The following is a 26,763-nucleotide window of genomic DNA, read 5'->3' on the forward strand; positions in this document are numbered from 1 at the left end:
GCTTGGAAGAGATGCCCACAGAGCATTTGGTAGTGAAAAGAGGCAAGGTTTCTGTCTGCTAGAAAGAAATTGGAGTTCTAGAGAGGTAGGCCCCCTCTTAAAAGGGCCAACACAAAAATTTGTGTTCACAGTCCCTTACCCTGGGCTCCAGCAGAGGGAGGGCTGAGAAGACTAGAGTTGCTTGAGGAGGGAAGTGAAACTGGCAGTCGAGGGAGAGACACCGTGGGGACAGCCATGGTACCCCTATGCTGAATATTCTCCAATACTGCAGTAGTAGCCATCTTTCTTGCGTGGAGCAGTCTCCTCTGGGCTGCATCAGCCTGGGGGAAAGCAACTTGTCTACCCTCAGGAGTCTCTCTTGCCCCACCTTATGGAGATTAGGCCCTGCTGAGAAATAAGCAGCCTTGGCCAGGAAGCAGGGGTGTGAAGTGACTTATTTTCTTAGTGCTGAGGCCAGAACTTTCCCCTATACTTTCCCAAGAATATGACTGGTGCTTCTGCCTCTTGGGAGACTCAGTACAAACTGGCCTGTTGTCAGACCACATGTTTGGGTTTCAGAGGCCACACCCACTGGATTCCTAGTGGCCATACCTTACTGAGGTCTGTGAAAAAAATTTAGTACAGACTAACACCTGGGTCCCTGGAGTGGGAGCCACACCCACTGCTTTCCCTAATCCCTCAATTGCCCCAGCCCCTAGACTCTACCAGAGGTGTTTTCAGTGGCGCAGCCCAACAGCAGCCAGCCAACAGAGGCAGCAGGCGGTGGAACTCAGGGAAACTTGGGCCGTTTGCTGACTTGCCCCCAGCCCCGGGGCTGATAAAAGCCACACAGTGTGCAGCTTGGTCCTTCCATGTGGAACTAAGCCCAGCAGAGGCAGCCACAAACTCTGGATTCCTCATCACTCCAAAAAAGTTGCTGCGGGCCAGTCACGGGCAGTGTCCTACACTGATCTGACACCAGGTTCCCTTCTAAGAGGCCTGAATCAACACATCCAGTGGCCAGCTACAGAGAACATCAGAGCGGAACTCAACTACCCTTACTAGCAGCATATCCAAAGGGAAAGCACATCAGGCACCAAACCCAGCTGAAGCAAATTCGGCTTTCTGTGGTCAACAGCAGCTCGCATGTTCTGGCCCGGTAGAGCTTCACAGTCAGCTGGCCCAAGTCCTGGACATCCTGCCCCACTGGGCTAAGTTCCACAGGGGGAAGTGAGAGAGGCTCAGAGCACAGACATTCAAAGTGTGAGTTTCTTAGAGCCTGCTGTTGGGATTGGTCAAGGAGCTTAGCCACCTTCTGGGGGACAGAATAAGCCCCAGGGCAAGACTCTCAACCTTCCTCCCTGAGACAGGGGCTCCCCAGCTGAAAGAACTTCTGAGAGGATACTGTTGGCCCCACACAACCTGAGCCTGCTGCTCACCTCTCTGGGGAGAAATAGAATTGGAGCATCCGGCAATGGCCGAGGGATTAAGCTCTGGAGGCCACTTTCCCAGAACTGAGCTCCTGACCAAGAGACCCGTGAAGTAGGGGATCCCACTAACGTTGTATTCCCAACCTCAGCTGCCCTAACCCAACAAGCTTGCAACCTGTAGAGGGGTTGACGGGGTGAGGCCAGTCTGCGCCCACTCTGTAGTCTTTGTACTCCATAGTCTTTCTACAGAAGACCTTGTGGGAAAACCAGGCAGCTGTAAGAAGAGCTAGAGCAGCTGAAAAGTGGGGGCAAATCTTAAGGAACTTGGGCCCTTTTTCAGAGCTGCTGCCAGCTCCCAGCAGGAGGCAGCTGGTCCTTATACACACGTTGACCTCTCCCACACCCACCAAGGCACAGAAAATGCAGACAGAAACTCACTTATATCTGGAACCTAATGAACACAACAAACTGAAGAAGAAAACCAAAACAGAGGCAGTGTCACAGGGAACAAATGAATAGCTATCAGAGGGAAGGGGGAAGAGGGAATGGGTTCAAAGAAGGTGAAGGTATTAGTCTATATATATATATATATATATAAAACTCATAGATACAGACAACAGGGTAGCAATTCCCAGAGGAAAGGGGGGATGGAGGTAGGGGGAGGGGTGACAAAGAGGGCTAAATGGGAGTGGAAAGAGACTTTATTTAGGGCATGGGGGCACAATGCAGGGGGGTAGGCAGTGATATATTGAATGGGATACTTGAAACCATGTCAACACAACAAATTAAAAGTAAAAATTAAAAAAAAAATAGCCTGACCTCTGGTGGCGCAGTGGATAAAGCGTCGACCTGGAAATGCTGAGGTCGCTGGTTTGAAACCCTGGGCTTGCCTGGTCAAGGCACATATGGGAGTTGATGCTTCTAGCTCCTCCCCTCTGTCTCTCTCTGTCTCTCTCTCTCCCTCTCTCTCTCCTCTCTAAAATGAATAAATAAAATAAAAATTAAAAAAAAAATAGGCCCTGGCTGGATGGCTCAGCAGCAGAGCATCGGCCCGGCATGTAGAAGTCCTGAGTTCAATTCCCAGCCAGGGCACACAGGAGAAGTGCCCATCTGCTTCTCCACCCTACCCCCTCTCCTTCCTCTCTGTCTCTCTCTTCCCCTCCCACAGCCAAGGCTCCATTGGAGCAAGGTTGGTCTGGGCACTGAGGATGGCTCCATGGCCTCTGCCTCAGGTGCTAGAATGGCTCCAGTTGCAATGGAGCAATGCCCCAGATGGGCAGAACATCGCCCCCTGGTGGGCATGCCGGGTGGATCCCAGTCAGGTGCATGCAGAAGTCTGTCTCTCTGCTTCCCCACTTCTCACTTCAGAAAAATACAAAAAATAAATAAATAAAAATAAAAAGCTGATATCTGCCTCCCTGTTCTGACAGACCTTGCTCTTCCAGACAAAGAACATGCCTTATTCAACTTATACATGGCAGCCCTGTCTATGGAGACACACACAAGTCTTGGCCCGTAGGTCTTTTTAATTCCCCCGGCAATTCCTTCTCCAACACTTCCACAGTTTTTCAAGTAACATAGTGCTCCTCATCCCCCATCCTGGTTTTTCTTCTCTCAGCACTCTCAAGTTTGAATCCAAGCCCACCCACTCAGCCCAAACACCAGCCTCTGATGCGGTTTGGTCGGGTTAGGGTAGAGAAGTGCTAACACACGTTCCTTGCGCATAGTCTGAGGGACTCACTGGCTCTGCTGGGAATACCTCCTGGGCCTTCCAAGTCACATTTATATGACCTGCTTGGCCCCTGAAGACACTGTACTTTCAGACCCTGTCAGGGAAAACTCTGTGTAGCCCAGTACCACATTATCTTGGGTAACCTGCCTTAACTACATACTATTGTTGGCACCAAGTTTACGCCTGAATTTTTCACCCATGCCGCCACAACGGACAGCCCTTTGGAGGCTTAATTCCCCCTTTCACTTCCTTTGTGTTTTTCTCCTGACTTGTTGAAATCAATATAACACCTTGCCTGTGTTCCAGTTCCAGCCTCTGAGACTCGAGGTGCAGAACCCTTTAGGAGCAAGCTGCCTGGCTGAGGAAAGGGCTGCTCAGCCCTGAGACAGGGAGCAGGGGAGGAATGGGCGGGTCAGGTCCTGGGCAGACTACACTTAACTGACCAATGCAGTATTTTTCATACAGAGGCCCTAAGGTGTTTTAGGAGCCAGCTGTCTTCTTATGAGCAAAGTGAAATCCTGGGCTACACAGAGCTGTGGTTCCTGGGGCTTGGAGCCCAGAAGCTCAAAGTGTCTCCTGAGAAATTCGGCAAGATGAGCTTTGATGATGCACATGGCTCCTATATAAAGGTGATGGGGGAGGAGGTCATGGACACGGCGGGGGGTTGGGCTTGGGACAAGAAGGTCTGGAGAGAAGAAAATGCATGGGGTATTTTATAGCATTTGATGCTGATACTGTTGGAATCCATGGGAGTTCGAAAAGACCAGAGTAACAGGCTTTATTGAAAGGAAGAAAGGAACCCTGCCGGGCACTTCTCCAGGAGAAGAGCACCAGTTACAGACTAGGGGCAATTTGTATAGTGTTTTGGAGAGCCTGAGGGGGTACTGAGTCAAAAGTTCTGGTATGTCTGGAATGTTCCTCCTTGAGGTGGCTTGCTAGCTTCTTGGAATTCCTCTGTCTCAGGGGCGATAGTCCAGTAAGGGTGAGGTCTGACAGATAAGTGGAACATCAGAGGGCAGTTTGGAATTCACGTATCTATCAGATATATCCAGAACTAGGTATCCTGAAGGATTCTAGGAAGTGCTAAACCAAGAAATGCCATATTTATAAGTGGAAATGTGGTAAGGTACCAAAAGGCTGCAAAATTAATATTGATATTTTAGGAAGAAAGGTCAGGCTTTCTGTCCCGTCCTTTCCTTGGGGAGGAGAGGGAGAAGAATGTAGAAGCTTCCTGACTTACAAGGACAATGGGTCATTTAGTTTTAACTATAGAATAAAAGTTGTTTGAGGAACTTCTTTTCTCTTACAATAAGAGACAGAATTTACATACCACCTGTAAAGCCAGGAGCCACGGCCAGAGCCACTATCACAGCAGCCTTCTGGCCTATGCAGGTTCGCATTGGATTCGGACAGTTGGTAAAGAAACAGCGGAGCCAAAAACTGATGGGCCATAGTCTTTAATTCTAGTTTGCACCCGGTGGGCAAGTAAAAATACACACTGGGCTCCAAAACCCAGTCACATTCAGTGCTCACAAAGCCACTGACTTATCCGAGTTTCCTAGAATCAAAGGTTTCTAGCTCACCAGACTTATTCACCTCTGTTGCCCATCTCCTTCCTTATCCCAAATACAAACTCTACACAAACTGGCATCTCACTCAGCACTCCACCATCTTGGCTGCTTCTCCTGGCCTCCTCCACGTGGCCTTTCTCTGCTCTCCTCTGCTCTCTCTTCTAATGATAATCTCAGGAACCAAGAGCGCAAGCTCCCACTTCGTCCCCATTTTATATTGTAGCTTCACAACCTCTAACCCAATATACAAAATAGGGAAGTCTCTAATACAAAGTCACTTCTCTGAGGCATGATTGGATTGTACCACCCCACATCAAAATGGGTGGGAAAGGCTTAATCCCAAAACCAAGCCCCAGGCTACAAGGATTCTCAATACACATTAATATCACCTGGGCAACGGCCTCTTTAACAAAGTGAGCATAATACATTTTATCTGCCCAACACCACCCTACACTGATTTTGGCTCTTCCTTCTTTCCTGGAATCCTGAGAGTAACATACCTCTAGGCCAGGGGTCCCCAAACTTTTTACACAGGGGGCTAGTTCACTGTCCCTCAGACCACTGGAGGGCTGGACTATAAAAAAACTATGAATAAATCCCTATGCACACTGCACATATTTTATTTTAAAGTAAAAAAACAAAATGGGAACAAATACAACATTTAAAATAAAGAACAAGTAAATTTAAATCAACAAACTGACCAGTATTTCAATGGGAACTATGCTCCTCTCACTGACCACCAATGAAAGAGGTGTGGTGGGGGCCGGATAAATGGCCTCAGGGGGCCGCATGTGGCCCGCAGCTGTAGTTTGGGGACCCCTGCTCTAGGCAAACGAGGGGAGATAGACGCTGAAAGATTTGTAAATGTCTTTGATTGTGTTACTGTTGGGCAGATAAAATGTATTATGCTCACTTTGTTAAAGAGGCCGTCGCCCAGGTGATATTAATGTGTGTTGAGAATCCTTGTAGCCTGGGGCTTGATTTTGGGATTAAGCCTTTCCCACCCTTTTTGATGTGGGGCAGTACAATCCAATCATGCCTCAGAGAAGTGACTTTGTATTAGAGACTTCCCTATTTTGTATATTGGGTTAGAGGTTGTGAAGCTACAATATAAAATGGGGACGAAGTGGGAGCTTGCGCTCTTGGTTCCTGAGATTATCATTAGAAGAGAGAGCAGAGGAGAGCAGAGAAAGGCCACGTGGAGGAGGCCAGGAGAAGCAGCCAAGATGGTGGAGTGCTGAGTGAGATGCCAGTTTGTGTAGAGTTTGTATTTGGGATAAGGAAGGAGATGGGCAACAGAGGTGAATAAGTCTGGTGAGCTAGAAACCTTTGATTCTAGGAAACTCGGATAAGTCAGTGGCTTTGTGAGCACTGAATGTGACTGGGTTTTGGAGCCCAGTGTGTATTTTTACTTGCCCACCAGGTGCAAGCTAGAATTAAAGACTATGGCTCCGCTATTTCTTTACCGACTGTCCGAATCCAATGCGAACCTGCATGGGCCAGGCTGCCGTGATGGTGGCCCTGGCTTCTGGCTTTACAGTTACCTTAAAAGTTTTAATGTTTCTATGGATTCCCTAAACAAATGTTATAAGCTTGTGTCATGTCATGCTCCCCCCAGCCTGTATGTGATCAAGGGTATATAACCAGCCTCTGAGATGTATTTGGCGTGCATGATTTGGGTCTGCAATGCACCGTGTTAGTCATATGCGGCCGGCATATTTAATAAATCTCCTCCTTTAATAAAACCTTTCAAAATTCATCTGGACTTGGTGTCTGTACATAAACCCGCGGGAGTGAGGTACGGGTACTTTACAACATTTTAACATATAATCAACATACAAACTACCCTGCTAACAGAATATGGTTGTTGCCAAGAGTAGTTGGGGTAACAAGTATCCTGGGTGAACTCCCACAGGCTCTTTAACATGGCCCCAGACCTATTGGAAACGGGCTGGGTGTGGAGTAAGATGCAGTCTCCCAACATTCCCTCTCTTGTCTCTTCCACACAACCCATATATGTGTTGTAAGGTACCAAAAAGCTGCAAATTAATATTGATATTCTAGGAAGAAAAGGTCAGGCTTTCCTGTCCTTTCTTTGGAAAATGGAGGAAAAAGAATATAGAAGTCTCCTGACTTACAAGGACAACTAGGGTCATTTGATTTTTAAGTTCTCTGAAAGGATTAAGGTTACCTGAAGAACTCCCTTTTGCTTTCAATAAGAGACAAAATTAACCTACCACCCTACACTGATCTTAGCTCTCCCTCCCTTCCTGGAATCCTGAGATTAACGTGGACCTCTAGGCAAAGGAGGAGAATAGATACTAAAAGGATTTGTGAATGTCTTAGATTGTATTACCTTGAAAATTTTAATGTTTTCTGTAAATCCCCTAAACCAGTGGTCCCCAACCTTTTTTGGGCCATGGACTGGTTTAATGTCAGAAAATATTTTCATGGACAGGCCTTTAGGGTGGGACAGATAAATGCACAAAATAAAATTACGCGATCGGCGTAAAAACTGTATTTTTTTTTATAAAGGCAGTCAAAAGCTCTTTTTTTTCCTTTTATTTTTATTGTCACAGAGACAGAGAGAGTCAGAGAGAGAGATAGATAGGGACAGACAGACAGGAATGGAGAAAGATGAGAAGCATCAATTCTTCCTTGTGACACCTTAGTTGTTCATTGATTGCTTTCTCATATGTGCCTTGACCGGGGGGCTACAGCAGACTGAGTGACGCCTTGCTCAATCCAGATGAGCCTGTGCTCAAGCTGGTGACCTCGGGGTCTTGAACCTAGGTCCTCCGCGTCCCACTCCAACGCTCTATCCACTGTGCCACTGCCTGGTCAGGCAAAAACTGTAGTATTTTTAAACATAATTGTCGAACCTATGAGACAAGCGTCAAGAGTGAGTCTTAGACGGATGTAACAGAGGGAATCTGGTCATTTTTTAAAAAATAAAACATCATTCAGACTTAAATATAAATAAAACAAATAATGTAAGTTATTTATTCTTTCTCTGTGAACCAGTACCAAATGGCCCACGGACCGCTACTGGTCCGCGGCCCCAGGGTTGGGGACCACTGCCCTAGATAACGGTTAATCTTATTAATGCAACATAAATATTTTTTTATAAAGTTTTTTATTTTTATTTTTATTTATTTGTTTATTTTTTACAGAGACAAAGAGTGAGTCAGAGAGAGGGATAGACAGGGACAGACAGACAGGAATGGAGAGCGATGAGAAGCATCAATCATTAGTTTTTTCATTGCACATTGCAACACCTTAGTTGTTCATTGATTGCTTTCTCATATGTGCCTTGACCGCGGGTCTTCAGCAGACCGAGTAACCCCTTGCTGGGGCCAGTGACCTTGGGTTCAAGCTGGTGGGCTTTTCCTCAAACCAGATGAGCCCACACTCAAGCTGGCGACCTCGGGGTCTTGAACCCAGATCCTCTGCATCGCAGTCCGATGCTATATCCACTGCGCCACCACCTGGTCAGGCTGTAATGTAAATCTTGTTAAATGTTAATCTTGCTAATGATTATGCCATGCTGTCATGACCCCCCCCCCAACCTGTATGTAGTTAAAGGGTATATAACCAGCCTCTGAAATGTACTCGGGGCACACGATTTGGGTCTGCAATTGCCCTGTATTAGCCATATGTGGCTGGCATATTTAACAAATCTCCTTCTTCAATAAAACTCTTCTGGCCCTGGTTGGTTGGCTCAGTGGTAGAGCGTCAGCCTGGCGTGCAGAAGTCCCAGGTTTGATTCCCGGCCAGGGCACACAGGAGAAGTACCCATTTGCTTCTCCACCCCTCCCCCTCCTTCCTCTCTGTCTGTCTCTTCCCCTCCCGCAGCCGAGGCTCCATTGGAGAAAAGATGGCCTGGGCACTGGGGATGGCTCCTTGGCCTCTGCCCCAGGCGCTAGAGTGGCTCTGGTTGCAACAGAGAGACGCCCCGGAGGGGTAGAGCATTGCCTCCTGGTGGGCACAGTGTCACCCCTGGTGGGCGTGCCGGGTGGATCCTGGTCAGGCGCATGCGGGATTCTGTCTGACTGTCTCTCCCCATTTCCAGCTTCAGAAAAATAAAAAAAATAAAAAAAAAACTCTTCAAAATTTATCTGGACTGGGTGTCTCTATGTGAACCCGATGAAGTGAGGTACGGTGCCTTTCAGAATCTGGGGTATGATACTTTATAACATATGGGCCTTTTCTTTTTTCTATTTTATAGTGTTGGTCAAATAAGTTTTTAAATATGATATATGTTTGCTCACTTATAGTTTGCATTGGGTGTGGGAGACAGGCTGTAAGCAGGCAGGGTGGTTATAGCCTAAGGCTTAGTGTTTTTTTAAAAATAAATTTTTATTAATTTTAATGGGGTGACATCAATAAATCAGGGTACATATATTCAAAGAAAACATGTCCAGGTTATCTTGTCATTCAGTTATGTTGCATACCCCACACCCAAAGTCAGATTATCCTCTGTCACCTTCTATCTAGTTTTCTTTGTGCCCCCCCCCTCCCCCTCTCCCCCCCCCCCCCCCCCCCCCCCCCCCCCCCCGTTACCACCACACTCTTGTCCATGTCTCTTGGTCTTGGTCTTGTTTTTATGTCCCACCAATGTATGGAATCATGCAGTTCTTGGTTTTTTATGATTTACTTATTTCACTTCGTATAATGTTATCAAGATCCCACCATTTTGTTGTAAATGATCCGATGTCATCATTTCTTATGGCTGAGTAGTATTCCATAGTGTATATGTGCCACATCTTCTTTATCCAGTCTTCTTTTTTTTTTTTTTTTTTTTTTTTTACAGTGATTAAGGCCTTTAAGCAAACTCTTGGCCAATACAGCAAGACTCCATAAAGGAGTAGTGTCCTTAACATGTTCACCAAGTCCAAGTTGGCACCCACACCATTCCAAATCCCTGCAAATGCAACCCAACCCCAGTTCAGTCTGTTAGGAGCTGTCACAAGGAGCAAGAGTCCAAGAATAAAGCTTAGTTTTAAGGCTAAGCTTTTCCCCACATCCTTGACTGATTGCATGATGTTGGGTGGTGCACTCTCATGAGGAATCCCATTATGCCTCAGATAAATGATTTTGTATTAGAGACTTCCTTGTTTGTATATTGGATTAAAGGTTTTGATTTTTACACTATAAAATGGGGCAGACTGGGAGCTTGCTCTCTCGGTTCCTGAGATTAGCATTAGAGAGAAGAGCAGAGAAAGGCCTTGTGGAGGAGAGCAGAAGGAACCAAGATAGCAGAATGCTGAAGAAGATGCCAGTTGTGCAGTTTGTGCAGAGAGAAGGAGATGGGGAACAGAGGTGAATAAGGCTGGTGAGGTTAGAAACCTTTGATTCTAGGAAACTCGAATAAGTCAGTGGCTTTGGGAGCCCTGAATGAAAAGGGAAGTGTATTTCCACATTGTGTATTTCTTGCCTTTCTTGCCTTCCGGGTGCAAGCTAAGATTAAAGTTAATGGCCCACCAGTGCTCAGCTCTGTTGTTTCATTAGCATCTGTTCGAACCAAATGCGAACCTGCATGGCCAGGTTGCTGGGATGGTGGCCGTGGCTACTGGCTTTACATATAGTAAATGTCATTTTCCCCTCAGACAACAAAAAAAGAAGGAAGGAAAGAAAGAAAGGAAGGGAGGAAGGAAAGGAAAGGAAAGGAAAGGAAAGGAAAGGAAAAGAAAGGAAAGGAAAGGAAAGGAAAGGAAAGGAAAGGAAAGGAAAGGAAAGGAAAGGAAAGGAAAGGAAAGGAAAGGAAAGGAAGGGCAAAAGAGAGTGAGAGAGAGAGAGAGAGAGAGAGAAAGAAAGCTTTTGCCACGATTGTCCCTGGTACTTGACTTCGTTCAGTGTTCCAAAGATGGCTCCCAGTGACTATTTCTTCTCTTCTCCTGTCTGCATCTCAGGGGCTTCCAGGAAAGGGCTCATTTCCAGCCTGAAGTGAAGTCTTGGCAGGGGAAGGCATCCCTTCTGCTTCTACTTCTGAGGATGTCCAGATGCGTGATACCTGGTCCACCAGGCTGGCGGGCTTGTGGGAATTTCCTCCTCTGGACATTTTCTTATAACTTGGTTAAGTTTAAGAGACAGGACTGATCTTATTATCTTTACAGAAGAGGCAGATTGTCTTAGTAACATTTATGGCTGTGTTTCTCAAGCTGTGCTATGCACAAAAATCACATGGGGGGCTCTTATTAAAAATCCAAATCCTTATCCAGCATATCTGGGGTGGGGCCTGAGCATTTTGCCTTCTGAAAAGCTTCCAGGTGATGCCTATGCTTCTGGTCCTTGGACCACATTTTGAGAAGCAAGGATGTAGAGTTTCTGGCACAATGTTCTATCTACAGCTCTAGTTCTCAAAATTTTTAGGTCAAGGATCCCTTTGGGAGTCTGATAAAAGCTATAAATTCTCACTTCAGAAAAGGCACTCTGGGCCTTGGCTGGTGGCTCCGTGGATAGAGTGTCAGCCTGGAGTATGAAAGTCCCAGATTCAATTGCCTGTCAGGGCACACAGGAGAAGCAACCATCTGCTTCTCCACCCCTTCCTCTTCCCCTTCTGTCCCTCTTCCCCTCCTGCAGCCAGTGGCATGATTGGTTTGAGCATGGCTCTGGGCACTGAGGATAGGTCCATAGGAGCACATCAGTGTCAGGCACTAAAAATAGCTTGTACTCGAGCATTGGCCTTAGATGGGGTTGCTGGGTGAATCCCAGTCGAGGTGCATGAGGGATGCACCTCTCTACCTCTCTTCCTCTCACCTAAAAAAAAAAAAAAGCACTCTGCACAGACAGAATTTCAGTGGGAGTGGGGGGATTGTTCATAGGTCCTTGGTTAAGAATCTTTAATAAAAACCTTACCATCATTTTAGGCAGACATCTTCAAATTCTCCTTCCCCTCTTCTTCCCTCTCCCCCTTATCTGGGCTTAGAGTCTCTGGAAAATTACCCAGAGATGTCAGCACTACCTTTAAGTTAATTCACTGGAACTCAGTTCCTCAATCTTGAGACTTAGATAACTATGTTTTGGTGGGGGGTAGAGAGAGAGGTGTGTGCTTTCTGTATGCTTGGAATCTCCATCCTCATTGCATCCAGTGCACACACGAATATTCATGAACATGGCAAATTCCCAAGAAAGCAACACAACTGCACACTCACATTTATTCTGCCAGCAAATATTAACTGAATACCTATTGACTGAGAAACTAACATATGCTTGGGTATTTGCTAGACTGGAAATATTAAGGAAACAATAAAAAATGAGTACCACCTGGTTCTTGACTTCAATCAAGGCCTGAATTGGCATGTGACTGAATAATTATAATTCTTCCAAACTGGTGGCATGTAGAAGATATGTACAAATGCCGGGAAGCATATGTACCTTTGCACCATCATGTGCAGAATCCATGCCTCGCCCTTTCCCCATACATACTCATGACAGACCTTTACAAGTAGTGCAATCTACTTCCACATAGCAGTGATGTTGTACATATTCCTGGTCTTGATTCCTCTTATAGGAACAGACCCCTACTGTACAATCATAAACACATTCTGAAGACTTGTACACAAACTTCTTCATCTCTCCCAAATTCATGAATATAACACTAAGAATCACAGATTCTCAGAGCTGAAAGTTCTTTGAGATCATCTCATCTGGAACCTCTGTTACAGATGAAGGCCCTGCAGCTCTGAGTGGGTAAGCGGCTTATCTGAAGGCACCCAGAAAAGTTTTTAAATTGATAATTTCCTATTGTATTAACTAAACAGTTCTTTCCTAGTTTCTGGCACATGGAGGGACATGGATGAGTCTGGCTCTTGGAAAATATTTCTCTTCTCAGTTGAGAAAAGTCCAAATTATGTTTTGTTATCCCCAAGGTAGAATTAAATCTGGAAAAGTCAAGAGGAGAACCAGATCTATCTAGAAAGAGGCAGAGCAGATGCAAAGCCTTCTTTGATTGATGGAGACACATTGAAATATAGACAAGAAAGGCTTTTAGCAATAGGTAACTTTAAAAAGGCTCTTAGCAAGTAGCTTCATTTAGCTCAGTGATGGCGAACCTTTTTATAAAAACTGCCCACTTTTGCAGTGCTGGTCAACCTGGTCCCTCCCGCCCACTAGTGGGCGGTCCAGCTTTCCTGGTGGGCAGTAGTGGAGCAACCAAACAGTGCTGTATTTGGCCCACTATGAAAGTGGGCGGTTTTTATAAAAAGGTTCACCATCATGGGTTTAGCTTCTCTTCTAAAACTCTAAGTAACCCTAGAATTTACTTAGGTCTAAAACTCCCCGCTCCTGGCCTTGAAGTTAGTTTCACCAAATTGCAGATGTTTCAGAGATGACCATAAATCCTAGAATGTTTAGAAATGTTTTTGGTAGGCCTGCAAAACATCACTGTGTTATCATCTTCAACGCTTAGCAGCCTTAGGTGACCCCTGTGTTTTGGTCGTTCGACCCCTGCCAGGGTCGCAACTCACAGGTTGAGAACCGCTGGCTTATGGTCTTAGTGTATAAGACAGTAAGATTTAGTGAGCCTGACCAGGCGGTGGCACAGTGGATACAGAGTTGGACTGGGATGTGGAAGACCCAGGTTCGAGATCCCGAGGTTGCCAGCTTGAGCATGGGCTCATCTGGTTTGAGCAAAGCTCACCAGCTTGGACCCAAAGTCGCTGGCTCGAGCAAGGGGTTACTCAGTCTGCTATAGTCCCCTGGTCAAGGCACATATGAGAAAGCAATCAATGAACAACTAAGGTGTCGCAATGAAAAACTAATGATTGATGCTTCTCATCTCTCTTCATTCCTGTCTGTCTGTCCCTGTCTATCCCTCTCTCTGACTCTCTCTCTGACTCTGTAAAAAATAAAATAAAATAAATTTTAATGAAACGATTTAGTGAGCTTGTTAGCAAAATTAATGAATATGTTTTATTGCTTTTGTACCATGCTTTGCTAAGCTCCCCTTCTTCCCATATCTCAACTAGTATGTGTTTTGTCTTTGAAAGCCAGCCCCAAATTGTGTTTGGGGCCGCATGATTTGACTGACTTAGGTCTCCATGTGGTTGCTGGCTTTGAATAAAAGACTCCTTTAAATTTGAACTTCAGTGTGGATAATATCTGTATACTCTCCCTGGTTTCGCTACAAACATAAGTGTCAGAAATAGAACTTCCCCCAAACAACCTGCTGCTCTTCCCAAAGACCATTCAATGTTGTTTGCATTGCCTGACAGATGGAGCCTGTGGGACTTTTCCTGGTACCATGCAGGTGGCCTGGGATCCAGGCAGCAACCTAACCATTGCCGTAGCAATGAGATGAGGGTGGGAGTTGCACTGGTGCCAAGCGCAGTTCAGAAAGTTCCCCTCCAGAGGCAGCCACGATCCGAGAATGGATATTTCCTAGTGTCAGGGGATGCCTTGGAGCCTTATACTCTGCTCCTTACTCTTCGCCTGGCTTCTGCAGGTCCTGCATGATCACATTGCCTACCGCTACGAGGTTCTGGAGATGATTGGGAAGGGGTCCTTTGGACAGGTGGCCAAGTGCTTGGATCACAAAAACAATGAGTTGGTGGCCTTGAAAATCATCAGAAACAAGAAGAGGTGTGGATAGCAGCCTGGGCTGTGGAGGAGGGACTGCATGACTCTGGCCCCTTCAAATTCCAACCCTTCCCTGCTCTGTCCCCTCCTCTAATCATTTTCTATTTCTCTGTGATCTGGTTCCATGGTGGGGTGAAGGGGAGGCAAGAGTATGGAGTGTTTGGTGCTCTCTGTTTTTCTGGGGTCAAGGGGAGGGGCTGAGGAAATGGGCTACTGCTGCATGCTATGACACCATGTCTTCTGTCCCCACTCCTCGCCCTCTCTGCCACTCCCCAATCACTGCAGATTTCACCACCAGGCCCTGGTGGAGCTGAAGATCCTGGAGGCTCTCAGAAGGAAGGACAAGGACAATGCCTGCAATGTGGTGCACATGAAGGAATTCTTCTACTTCCGTAGTCACCTTTGCATCACCTTTGAACTCCTGGGGTCAGCTGCTTTTTCTTTTTAACTCATTTTCTCTGGAAGAGTAGAATAAGGTGACAGCACAGAAACTTTGAGGTCAGAATGCTAGGTTTTCCTTTGTGTAAACATTTAATGACACAATGGCCATGCAGTTATTGAGAAAGCCCGGGAGCGAGGAGACTGGGCCCGGAGCTGCTCCTCTCACCCCATCCCTCCATCTTACTGTCACCTGTAAGCACATGCAGGGTGTGCTGGGTGCTGGCCTGGGTGACGTAACCAAAAAGAAGGCCTCTGCCCTTGAGAGCGCAGCTGAAATATGTTGAAAAGGACTCTTCTTTGCTACCATTTCCCCATTCACTATCTTTACCGCCTTGTGGTGCAGAGGGTAGAACCCAGGGGAACAGGCAGCTGGCTGCTCAGAGTGGGCAAAAAGCTTTGATTTTGTGCAAATTAGGAGAGGACCAGATTTTTGGGTAAGAAGCAGAACCCAATTAAAATAGATTGGCATCACCTGGTTGAATATTGGAGTTGACAGGGTGTGCTAATTGGAAGGGCATACTAGTCTGATTACTTTCCTCTCTGAGAAGACCATGTGATAGAATTTAAATAGTCAGAAACCAGAATGCATTTAGCAAAGGAGAAAAATCAGAGGCGAGCCCTCAGAAGCCCAGAGCTGTTGGCTTCACTGGGCTGGTAACTTGGTGTTCCCCTGACCCCATCGCTGGCAGTGAAATTTGAATCTGGAGTGACGCTGACATTTTCCTCGCCCTCTCTGATGATCCCAAAGTGTCCACTTTCTAGAGATGCACTTCCTCCCTGTGACAACATGGATACTTCAGGCTGCCTTTTTGGCTGTCAGTCAAGCGCACAGTTAGCACACCAGTGTACTTAAACGTGCTCTGAGCAGCCAGGAGGCGCAGGTGTTTGGAGGAAAAGCCAAAGCTCAATGAGGCTGGGAGTTGCCCAGGGTCATACCACTCGTTGGGATGAGGCTACAGCCAAGCTTTACATCTCCACTGTGCCTGGCAAGAATGAATGGCTTCTTACATGCAGACACAGTTAGATAAGATTTAGAGTGAGAAGATTAGGGGAAACCAGAAAGAGGCCGGTGCAGTCGCCCCTGGGCTGTGTCCTGCCACTCCGCTCCCCTTCCTACAGTCTGTACAGAGGTTGTCAGCTGGTGGGCCGCAAATAAGTTTTTCTTCTAAAATGCTTTGCGTTAGTTTCTAATATTTGTAAGTTAGTAGATTTCATATAATATGGTAGGTTTTTATATAATATGGCAGGCTCCTTCTTGTCTAGACAATTTAGGAAAAACTGGCAAGAGTGAGCCCTCATTCCTGAAAAGTGACAGATGAGTCCAAGAAGTCAGGCTTGGAAGAGATAGGGTAAGGTTTCACCTCAGCCCCCATCTGTCCCTGCTCTTATTCCCTTACCTCCAGGCACCTGACATCTTTAGACAGCCTTTATAGTTCTGGGCAGAGGGGGCTGCTGGGTTGAGTAACTGGTGGACTTCCTGGAGCCCTCCCAAGGTCCTGAAGAACCATGACTACTTTAGAAGTTTGGTCCAACCTCTTAACACCCACAGCATAACAAAGTGGTTAAATAACATTGCCACATAAGAAGTGGGGGGGTGGGGGGAGAAGTGAGGGGACATCTGAGAGGCCAGCACAGTTGAGCATCACCCGGGAGCCACCATGAAGCAATGGGACTGTTGAGTTTCTAGGACACTAAAGCCGTGCCTCCTGCTCTGACGCTTGTCTACTACCGGAGGGAAACCAGGTGATACGGGATTGTTCGCAGGTTCAAACTCAGCATCATCCTTTTTACATGGATACACATCTCTTTCTCTCTTTCCCAGAATCAACTTGTATGAGTTAATGAAGAATAATAGCTTTCAAGGCTTCAGTCTGTCAGTAGTTCGGTGCTTCACCTTCTCTATTTTGAAGTGTCTGCAAATGCTTTATGTAGAGAAAATCATTCACTGTGATCTCAAGCCTGTGAGTACAACCTCTGCCCTGCCGGGGGAGCTGGTTCCTACCCTCAGAAACTGTTAGCCCCATCTGTTCCCCAGGGCTAACTAGATAGCATCATGGCTACAGCTCCAGGGTGAAACCAAGCAGTCATAAGCTGAGTAAGTCAAGTGCGATGCAGTGAGGACTAAGGGATGGTTTAGGGACAATGAAGAGAGAAGCAGCACCTTTGAGGAAGATGCGAGTACAAGTTGTCCCTCGCCGTATCGTGATTCACTTTTCACGGTCTCACTGTATTGCGGATTTTTAAATTGTGTATATCTAATTTTGTATCACAGATTTTCTGCTATATCATGGGATTTTGCAGTATATAGGTATTTTTCTATATTTATTATCTTAATTATTTTTGCGTTAAAATAAGCATAGGAAGTGTTTATAAGAGTATGGGGAGGGTTTATAAAGCCTTAAAATAAAATCAATATAAGGTCGCTACTTCGCAGATTTTCCCCTATTGCGGGGACGATAGGGGAAAATCCTATCCCCCGCGATAGACAAGGGACCACTGTAGGACAGTCTAAGGGCTTTCCTGTGGAAGGTGGGAAGTGTGCAGAGATGTGTCATTCAGGGGCTGGACCACTGTGGTGTTAAATCCTCACTGAATCCACTCTACTCTGAATGGGTCCTAGGGCACAAGAAGTCTCTGACTGCTTCTACTGTGAGTGAAGGTACCTTTCTGTAATGTCCTACTAGTACTCTGTACTTAGCTCTGTTACTGCACTGGTTGCTTTCGGCAGGAGCAGTTTGTTTATTTGTACAAACACACACTGAATGGCAGGGTCCCTCAAGGCCAGGAAACATGACTTCTCAGCAGTCTATGCTCAGGACCTAACAGGATCCCAACAATAGTAATGGCAGACAATGGGTAGGTGAATGCTTCTGAGATGAATAATGATTGCAAATGTGAGGAACACAGAGAGGTACATAGAGAAAAGGCATAAAAATGCAAGAATGTGGGAGTAGGAGCTGATTCTTCTGACTCTCACCGATACTTAAATACCCCTTAACTTTTCCTCATTCCTTTTTTCTTACACCTCAAAATGGTTAGTTTTTTAAATTTTTTAACCCATTGGGTACATTTGGGATATTTTGACAGTCAAAAATGGTCTAGATGGAGGTATTCACTCAGGGCCGACTGGAGGAGCCTCGCAAGAGTGGGGCACTTGGGTTTACTCTCCACATCCAAGTTCCTAAATCCTTAGCTTTGCAGCTTCAAAGGGTCACAACAACCATGGTCTTTGGGTTTAGGGACTGACTCTCACCAAGGAAATTAACAAGACACCTAGCAGCCAGAATATCAGGTCATATATTGCCTTGAGAAATAGGTAGAAGTAGATTAGAATGTATGTGCCCAGTAGGGAAGCATGCATATAATCAGGAGAGTGTCTGATGGGATGTGGGCGTGAGAATCCGAGTTATTTGAACATAGTGGTTCATGTGAATGAGCTGTGCTGGCCTGAGGCATCCATGCCACTTCTAGAGTGCTTGCCTCTGCCAGCTGGGAAGGCCAGTTCCCTCTCGCTGAGGAGCCTTCCCATTGGGCTGGAGACATACTAGAAATTCTCACTCTTTTAAGACTTGCTGATCATACTCTTTCAGCTAATACAATGTTTTTTTAGAAAAGGTCCTGAGGACTGAGTTTATACTTTCTTAGTTTGTGGTGCCAGAGGTTTCAGACCAAGCCTGCTATGCCATATCTAGAATGTTAAAGGGACTCAGTAAACAGTCAGTTTATCTGATAGTCATAACAGTCAACTCATCAATATTCGGGTCCTTGAAAACACCATCAGCACTTGAATCTTCCCGCCCCAGGTGGTATCCACTCCGCCTCAAGGAGGAGAGCCCAGGAGCTCTGCCTCTTTATCCATGACACTACTGGAGCTCCTGGTGTTCCCCAAATTCAGCATAAGGATCACAAATTTCAGTCAAATTATTTCCTTTTAATTTTTGGTCTTCTACAGCCGTAGCAGTATGTGGATTAGGCACTTAATGGACACCTCCAGTTCCTTCAGTGACATGTCTAAGGCCTATGTAAGCAAAGCATAGGACTGGGCACCAAGGAGATAAGAGTAAACCCATGCTCTGTATGGAGAAAGAACAGAATACATTCAAAACAAATACTGCAAGGCAGCAAATACTGGATCCAAATAAGACGTATAGACCAAGTCAAATGGAAAGTCAAAGGAAGGTTAAAACAATGCAATTTGGAGAAGGTGTGGGAAGAGTCTACCATGAGGTAGTCTAATTTTGAACCAGGTCCTGGAGGATGGCAGACATTTACATCAATAGAGAGCCTAGGGCAACATTTTAAAAATGTGACATATATCCTTCTTTTCTTTAGGCAAACATAGTGTTATACCAGAAGGGCCAAATCTCTGTTAAAGTTATTGATTTTGGGTCAAGCTGCTATGAGAATGAGAAAGGTAAGGCCCATTTTGGTCTCTTTGTCTAAATTTCCTATTGAGATTGCTTTCCCTTACTGTACAAGTACTTCATACACAAGGCCATGGGTTCTAGTCTGGGCTCAGTTGTAATACTTGCTCTTATGATCCTGTACAAGGTGCTTCAATTCTCTGAGCTTAAATTTCCTCCTTTTTAAAATGAGGTTGGATTCACCTGACTGGTGGTGGTACAGTGGATAGAGCATTGACCTGGGATGCTGAAGTCCCAGGTTCAAAACCCTGAGGTTAGCCCGTGCTCATCCAGTTTGAGTGCAGGCTCACCAGCTTGAGCATGGGCTTATCCAGTTTGAGTGCAGGCTCACTAGCTTGAGCACAAGGTTGCTGGCTTGAGTGTGGGTCATTGAAATGATCCTATGGTCTCTCGCTTGAGCCCAAAGGTCACTGACTTGAAGCCCAAGTTTGCTGGCTGAGACCAAGGTCACTGGCTTGAGCAAGGGGTCACTGGCTTGACTGGAGCACCTCCCACCACCACCACCCTGGTCAAAGCACGTATGAGAAGCAATCAATGAACAACTAAAGTGACACAACTATGAGTTTAGATGTGTCAATGACACATCTCCTCTCTCTCTTTTTCTCTCTCTCTCTTTCTTGCATGTTCTCTTTCACTTAAAAAGAAAAAAAATGAGTTTGGATTCAAATACCACAAGGGTGTTTTGCAGATCTCATATTCTATGGATTTGGAATTACTCAAGAGCACTGGGTCCAAAAACTAACTAGCTGTATACCAGAATCACTGTGGCCTCTAAAAATTATAGCTTCCAGGGCCTCATCCCCAAAGTACCAAATCTAATTTTATGGGGGAGTACTCAAGAGTCTGCATGTAGCCATTCTAAAGTTTGGGGTTCACTGCCTTAGACTCTCTAGGCTTTATATAAATATATACTTTCTTCAGGCGAGAATCTAGAAACAGCCTTGAGAATGTTTGCAAACTCTTGAAATTGCTTTAATAGTTTTTACTTTTGGCTTTTATCACATTTGCTGTTGAGAACATTTCAGAAATATTTATTGAGTAGCTGCTATGTGTCAGGCACTGTCCTGGGTACCAGAAACAAAAAAACTGAACATTTTCTGTCCTCAGAATGTTTATTGTCCAGTGGAAGACACAAAAAGATAAAACAATAAGGTGATAGATATAGTTTTCAGAGGTATAGATAGACCATGTGTGGAGCACACAAAGAAGGGTTGGGACCACCCTTCATAGTGGCAGGAGTGTCAGAGGAAGCCTCCTGAAAAAAAAGGATGTTTTCCATTATTCTGGGTGTTTTCAAATACTCCACAACACTACTTTTGAAGACATATATGTCTTTTTATGTGTGCATCCCATAAGAAATCTCAGCTAGAAAACAATACATGTCTCACAAAGACCCCGTGAGCTTCCTGTTCTTGGATAGAACCATGTAACCTCTCAGTTCCCACTGATCATGGCTGGCAGGGGGCTTCACACCCAATCTGTAATTATTTTGCGCTTGGTATCTGATAGTCATTTACCCCTTTATATGTTTCCCTTTATCTTTTGTTTAACTGTGAGACAGTATATAGATACTAAACTTGAACTGCCTGGGTTCAAATCCCCGCTCTGCCACTTGTAACTGAGTGAGCTTGACAATCTATTTCATCTCTGTATGCCTCAGTTTCCTAGTTTTAAATCGAGGACAAGAATAGTGGCTGCTTCATAGGGCTTTTGTAAGGACTGAAAGAGTCCAACTGTATAAAATACTTGGCACAGTGGCTGGCATACAGTAAACATAATGCAATTATCTATTAAATCCAGTTTCTAAAACTACCGTATATATGTGCACTTTAATTGCGAAGTGTGTCAACTCCGTTTTGGTAACAGGCAGGATATAAAAGTCATTTTTATTAAATATTTATTTTGTTTTGAATCACAAAATTATTATATCCTTACTATAACCAAGTCAAACAACAGAGAAGGGATTACAGAGTCCCTACCCTGCCCCATCCAGGAATGGTAATACTGGTGACTGTATTACCTACAATAGCATACGGTCACAATTAAAACGTCCCATTTCTCTGACTTCCGTCTCCTCCCCCAGAAAACCTAGGACCCCTGCAATACTGTCTTCTACGCCTTGTCTGCTGAAGTTCCACTGGGCTTTCCTTTTCACACTTCACATTTGACACATGCACATAATACATTGAATGTACGTTTTTAAATTATTCCTTTTGCATGCTTTTTCACCCCAGTTTTCATATGCCTTGTCCTTTGCCAAAACACAATACTTTTAGGAGATGTCTACCTGAAATTAATCTGACAGTTTGGAAACTTAACTTTATATTAGTTTTAGGTTTGCTTTTTTTTTTTTTAAAGCCTAGCTGGCTAAAATTTATTTCCCTAGAACAATGCTTGGTTTAGAGGGGTTTTTTTTTCCTTTTTCTTTTTTTTTATTGGTAAAGTGAGGCTAATAACACCTCTATAGTAATCAGGTTGCTGTAAAGACCTGGTGGGATTCCATAGGTCATGTGACAACTCGGTGCTGCTAGGCTGACCTTCCGGCTCCCTGCAAAGCCCGTAGAGGGAGAAGGAGTGGGGAGTTGTAGTCATCGTTCCCCCTCACCTGAGGAGGTGTTCTGGAGAAGAATGCTCTGGGGAGGAGGTTTTCCTACCTGAGGTCTCTCTGTCTCTTCCTCGCAGTGCACACGTACATCCAAAGCCGGTTTTACCGCTCCCCAGAGGTGCTTCTGGGCCATCCCTACAACACGGCCATCGACATGTGGAGCCTGGGCTGCATCACGGCCGAGCTGTACCTGGGCCACCCTCTGTTCCCCGGGGAGAACGAGGTGGAGCAGCTGGCCTGCATCATGGAGGTGAGGGAGGGCCGGCTAGCGGCCACTCTCAGAGGTCGGGTCACAGCAGCCTTGCTATAGGGCAGAGGCCTGCATACATTTTTTGTTTTCAAGTCAATGTTCCCTAAAAGTACAGGTAGTTTTGAGATGATGTATCCCCTTTACTCTTTTAAGTTGACATCTAACATTTTTACCATAAATAATTGCAAAAATGTAACTTTAAGCACATTGTGAAGTGACATTTTTTTTTCATTTTTTTTTATTATTTATTTTTTATTATTATTATTTTTTACAGAGACAGAGAGAGAGTCAGAGTGAGGGATAGACAGGGACAGAGAGATGAGAAGCATCAATCATCAGTTTTTAGTTGCGCATTGCAACATCTTAGTTGTTCATTGATTGCTTTCCCACACGTGCCTTGACCACGGGCCCTCAGCAGACCAAGTAGCCCCTTGCTTGAGCCAGAGATCTTGGGTCCAAGCTGGTGAGCTTTTTGCTCAAACCAGATGAGCCTGTGCTCAGGCTGGCGACCTCGGGGTCTCGAACCTGGGTCCTCAACATCCCAGTCTGACGCTCTATCCACTGCGCCACCACCTGGTCAGGCATGAAGTGACATTTATAAATAAAACTTACACCACTCTTTCAAGTAGATTCAAAGGAATCTAAAACCAGAGTGACATGACCCCATCAAAATCTGTGTTGTGCAGCCGTTAGTCATTCATTATCTTAGCTTTCTGGGAAGAATACCTCCCAATTAAAAGGCACATCATATGATTCTTTATTATTCCTAGTATTCTTTTACTTAAAGGCCTCTTGTTATGTAGCTAAATAGATAAAACAAGAGAAAAATCCCAAGCAATACGGAATTTCACATTTCAAACATTTTTCACTGAACAAAAATATTTTGACTTGTGAACAAAGATGAATCATTATCTATCTATCTATCATCTTTCTATCTATCTATACCAAATCTCTATTTTCCAGATTGTTCAAAGTCACAGATGGTCAGAGACACACACACCCGTGAGAATAATTAAATATAGCTTCATTTCGTGGTTGAAACTAATAATAAAGCGTTAAAATAAGTTAGGTAGCTATAAAATGGTAGCTATAAAATGACTGTTATGTTGAAATGAACACTGATGTGAGAATCACTCAACTGCAGGTCTAGTCCTGGACCTTTCTCTTCAGCAGCTAACTTCCCTGCTCTGGACCTCTGTCCAGTGAAGGGGTCAGCATAGATGGCTCCTGTGGTTGATGATGGATGATTTCATAAAGCAGCCTGCACTCCTCCTGCTTCCAATGCCGAGGAGAATGAGCAGTGTGGGACCTGGGCTGAGGTTCCTTTTGACCCGCATCCAGCTCACTCCTGATCTCCGTGTCAGTGTGGCTGAGTAGCAGGGGGCAAGGTCCACGTGGGATGGCTGGGAGGCCAGCTGCAAGTGTAGGTGACTCAGGGCTTAGGGTGGCGCCTGTAATTGCTCTATCTCCGTGTGACATTTTGTTTGTTTCAGTGAGCAAAGATAAACAAGCAGGTGCTACACTTTGCTTTTCAAGTAGGCAGGTTGTCGTATGGCGGTCTGATCCCCATCTGGTTATCTCCATATCCTCTTCCCTTCCTCCCTCCCCAGTGCTCTGAACCAGGGTATGAGATTCCTCAGTGCGGGGGTTGTCAGCCTGAGATCTGGCCACCATCAAGCGTGTCTGCTCCTCGTTGGTGCTGGTGCCTGTGTAGCGTTTTGTGACTAGTGTTTTGTGACTAGTGTGATGCTCAGGTGCTGAGACAGCCCTGGATCAGGGTCAGAAGACCCAGGCCCTGGGTCTGCTCTGCCATTGACTCGATGTCACAATATCCTTGGGTCCTTACCTCTAGAGGTCAAAAATTGACTGAAGTCCCACTCAGCTCTAATGCTCTTTGAACGTGTGACTCCACAAGAGTGAAGCAACTGCCTTTTACTTGTTGAAGGTGCTGGGCCTGCCGCCATCCGGCTTCATTCAGACGGCCTCCAAACAACATACATTCTTTGGTAAGTCTCCAGGTCTAGCTCTCCTTACCCCATGGTGGCTGATGAGGTGTCACAGGCCTTAACAACATCTCCCATCCCTCAAGTCCTGCCTAGTGCTCTTCTCCTGGCCCCACCCCAAAGGACACGCTATGGTTAGGGAGTTCTTTCAGAAAAGCAGAACAGTTACTGAGAAGCGGTCCCGGATGGCGTGATAGAGATGGGATGGCGGAGTCACATTGGGCCTGAGGCTTGGCAGTGAAGATAGGCAGGGACGTGACCATCACCAGGTTTCTGCTCAGAAGATCTACCAGAAAATCTTGCAAGCTTAACTTTTATATGCTCTCTCCAGTAAGTTCTCCTCTCAACTCTCCACGCAAGGGGCCCCCTCACACGGTGCACTGTGCAGGGAAAGCATCAGCTTCTTTTCGGGAATAGCAGAAAGTTTCATTGCTGCATTGTTATTAATGAAACAATATTGTTTCCTGCTGAAATTCCCTCATTCTTCCAGGAACTACTGTTGCAAGGTCATTGCAACTTTGGAATAAGATGGGTAAGGGAGGGCTGTCAGAACAGTTTTCTGCGGCTGTGTTATGCCTGGCCAGTTGCAGATAGCACATCTGCCTAACAGCTCGGGTTAGTTAAGCCTCATCCACTGTCCCATGATGCCTCTTCCACAGTTCCCGGGATCTTGATTTTATGGCCCTTTGTCTTTCTGTTCAAGTGCTGCTGTACTAGATAGACAGGTGGGTCAGCAAGGTCTAATCGAGGCAAGACTTCCAGGGTGCTATGCACCAAAAAGATGAAGTCAATCCCACATCGAAGATCTCGCTGAAGAACCACAGGAAGCAAAGGATTCCCATGTCAAAAAAAGACATGGCCCAAAGGACAGCCACGTGGAGCGAAGCCAGACATGAGGGAAAGGGTGCTCAACAGCAGGGACTTCGTGACATCTGGAATGGCATGTCTGGCTAAGGGTGCTCAACAGCCAGGGACTTCGTGACATCTGGAATGGCATGTCTGGCTAAGGGTGCTCAACAGCCAGGGACTTCGTGACATCTGGAATGGCATGTCTGGCTAGCCATTGTCATTAGGTTCATTCACAGGCTCAAACTGGCTATGGAATTCTGGTCATTCCTAACTCCCCCACATCTTTTTTTTTCTTTTTACCTGAAAGTGGCCTCAAAATATAAGGCAAATCACATAATTTCTCTGCACAACTTGCCCTGTCAATAAGAGAGTCAAAAACACCTTCATTTGGGGATCCTCCTGGTCAGAGTTTCAGTCATGGTGGTGGTCAGTCAGTATGAACTTGTTCAGCCATGTGGGGGTTAAATGTAGACTGTTTCTATACCATTTGATAAAATGCCACAGCCTTGAGCCCTTGCCACAGCCATAGGCTGCCTGTCCCCTCTCCTAGGACTCCTTGTGCTTTAAAAACGAAAAGTTTAAGGACTGGCAAATAAAGGTCCTCTGTGATCCTAACTCAGTGTCAAGGCCATCATCCATCCTGATTGGTCAGTCCTGTGATCCTGCAATGGTTAAATCCTTAAACTTTAAACCTGGTAGTCATGGCTGGAGCTTTGAAGACCTTACCTCTGAGTGGGGTCAGTATCCAGGTAGCCTTAGCATGGTGCCCACACATTGAACTAACCCTTCTTCCAGAGTAGCCTGATGGCAGGCAGAGGGTCTGGCTGACTGGCTGCTCTAACTTATACATGGGACAACAGAACTGGTCTTATGACCCCAAACTGGTCTTTGGATCTCAAAGGATTTAAGGGAAGAAAAGTAGAGCTATTGGTGTTTCCTCCTGCTAGATAAAGACATTGTGGGAAGAGCCACATAGTAAGCCTATAACACTAAACTCAGAAGATAGTACGTGGGTGGAGACTGAGAAGGAGGGCATCTTTGTGGGAGGATAGCAGATATATACATGGCCATAGTATAGGGTATCCAATTTTTACCATCAGCACTAGGCTTTAGAATGGTAATGTTCTTTTTGTAGCAACACCTACATATCCTCACTCCCTGAATAAGAAAGAATATTATTGGGAGCCGCATCCTCTTTAGTGTTTCACAAACTTTATCTTGTTATAAGATTCACTGGGGTGGCCCTGGCCGGTTGGCTCAGTGGTAGAGCGTTGGCCTGACGTTCAGGAGTCCCAGGTTCTATTCCCAGCCAGGGCACACAGGAGAAGCACCCATCTGCTTCTCCACCCCCCCCCCCCTCCTTCCTCTCTGTCTCTCTCTTCCCTTCCCGCAGCCAAGGCTCCACAGGAGCAAAGTTGGCCCGGGCGCTGAGGATGGCTCTGTGGCCTCTGCCTCGGGCGCTAGAATGGCTCTGGATGCAACAGAGCAATGGCCCAGATGGGTGGAGCATCGCCCCCTGGTGGGCATGCCGGGTGGATCCCGGTCGGGCTCATGTGGGAGTCTGTCTGATTGCCTCTCCGTTTCCAACTTCAGAAAAATACAAAAAAAAAAAAAAAAAAAAAGAATCACTGGGGTAATTGGCAATATGTTAATTCCTGTGATCCTCCTATATAACCTATGATATAATAGGTCTGAGGTGGGACATTACATAATGTCCAATTAATTGCATTGCTTACAAAAGTAATGGAAGCACTTCCTTATGCACCTTCCAAAAAGTCTGTGACATGAACCCCACTGAGTTTTGGTGAGAATTCAGTTTAATTTGTAAAGTGTGTGTGTGTGTGTGTGTGTGTGTGTGTGTGTGTGTGTGTGTGCCTGTCCACCCATTTACATGCAGAAT

At 45.6% G+C, this 26,763-nt stretch overlaps 1 protein-coding gene across 1 annotated transcript in view; it reads left to right on the forward strand.

The window, feature by feature from the left end:
- Positions 1-26,763, forward strand: part of DYRK4 (dual specificity tyrosine phosphorylation regulated kinase 4) — a 58,532-nt gene that overhangs the window by 27,091 nt on the left and 4,678 nt on the right. The window contains 7 exon segments of the mRNA XM_066363199.1: positions 3,607-3,770; positions 14,158-14,294; positions 14,577-14,717; positions 16,555-16,693; positions 19,065-19,146; positions 21,839-22,011; positions 23,957-24,017. Of these exon segments, the coding sequence (XP_066219296.1) occupies positions 3,607-3,770; positions 14,158-14,294; positions 14,577-14,717; positions 16,555-16,693; positions 19,065-19,146; positions 21,839-22,011; positions 23,957-24,017 (897 nt within the window).

The sequence above is a fragment of the Saccopteryx leptura genome, chromosome 2, assembly GCF_036850995.1.
Source record: "Saccopteryx leptura isolate mSacLep1 chromosome 2, mSacLep1_pri_phased_curated, whole genome shotgun sequence".
Lineage (NCBI taxonomy): Eukaryota > Metazoa > Chordata > Mammalia > Chiroptera > Emballonuridae > Saccopteryx > Saccopteryx leptura.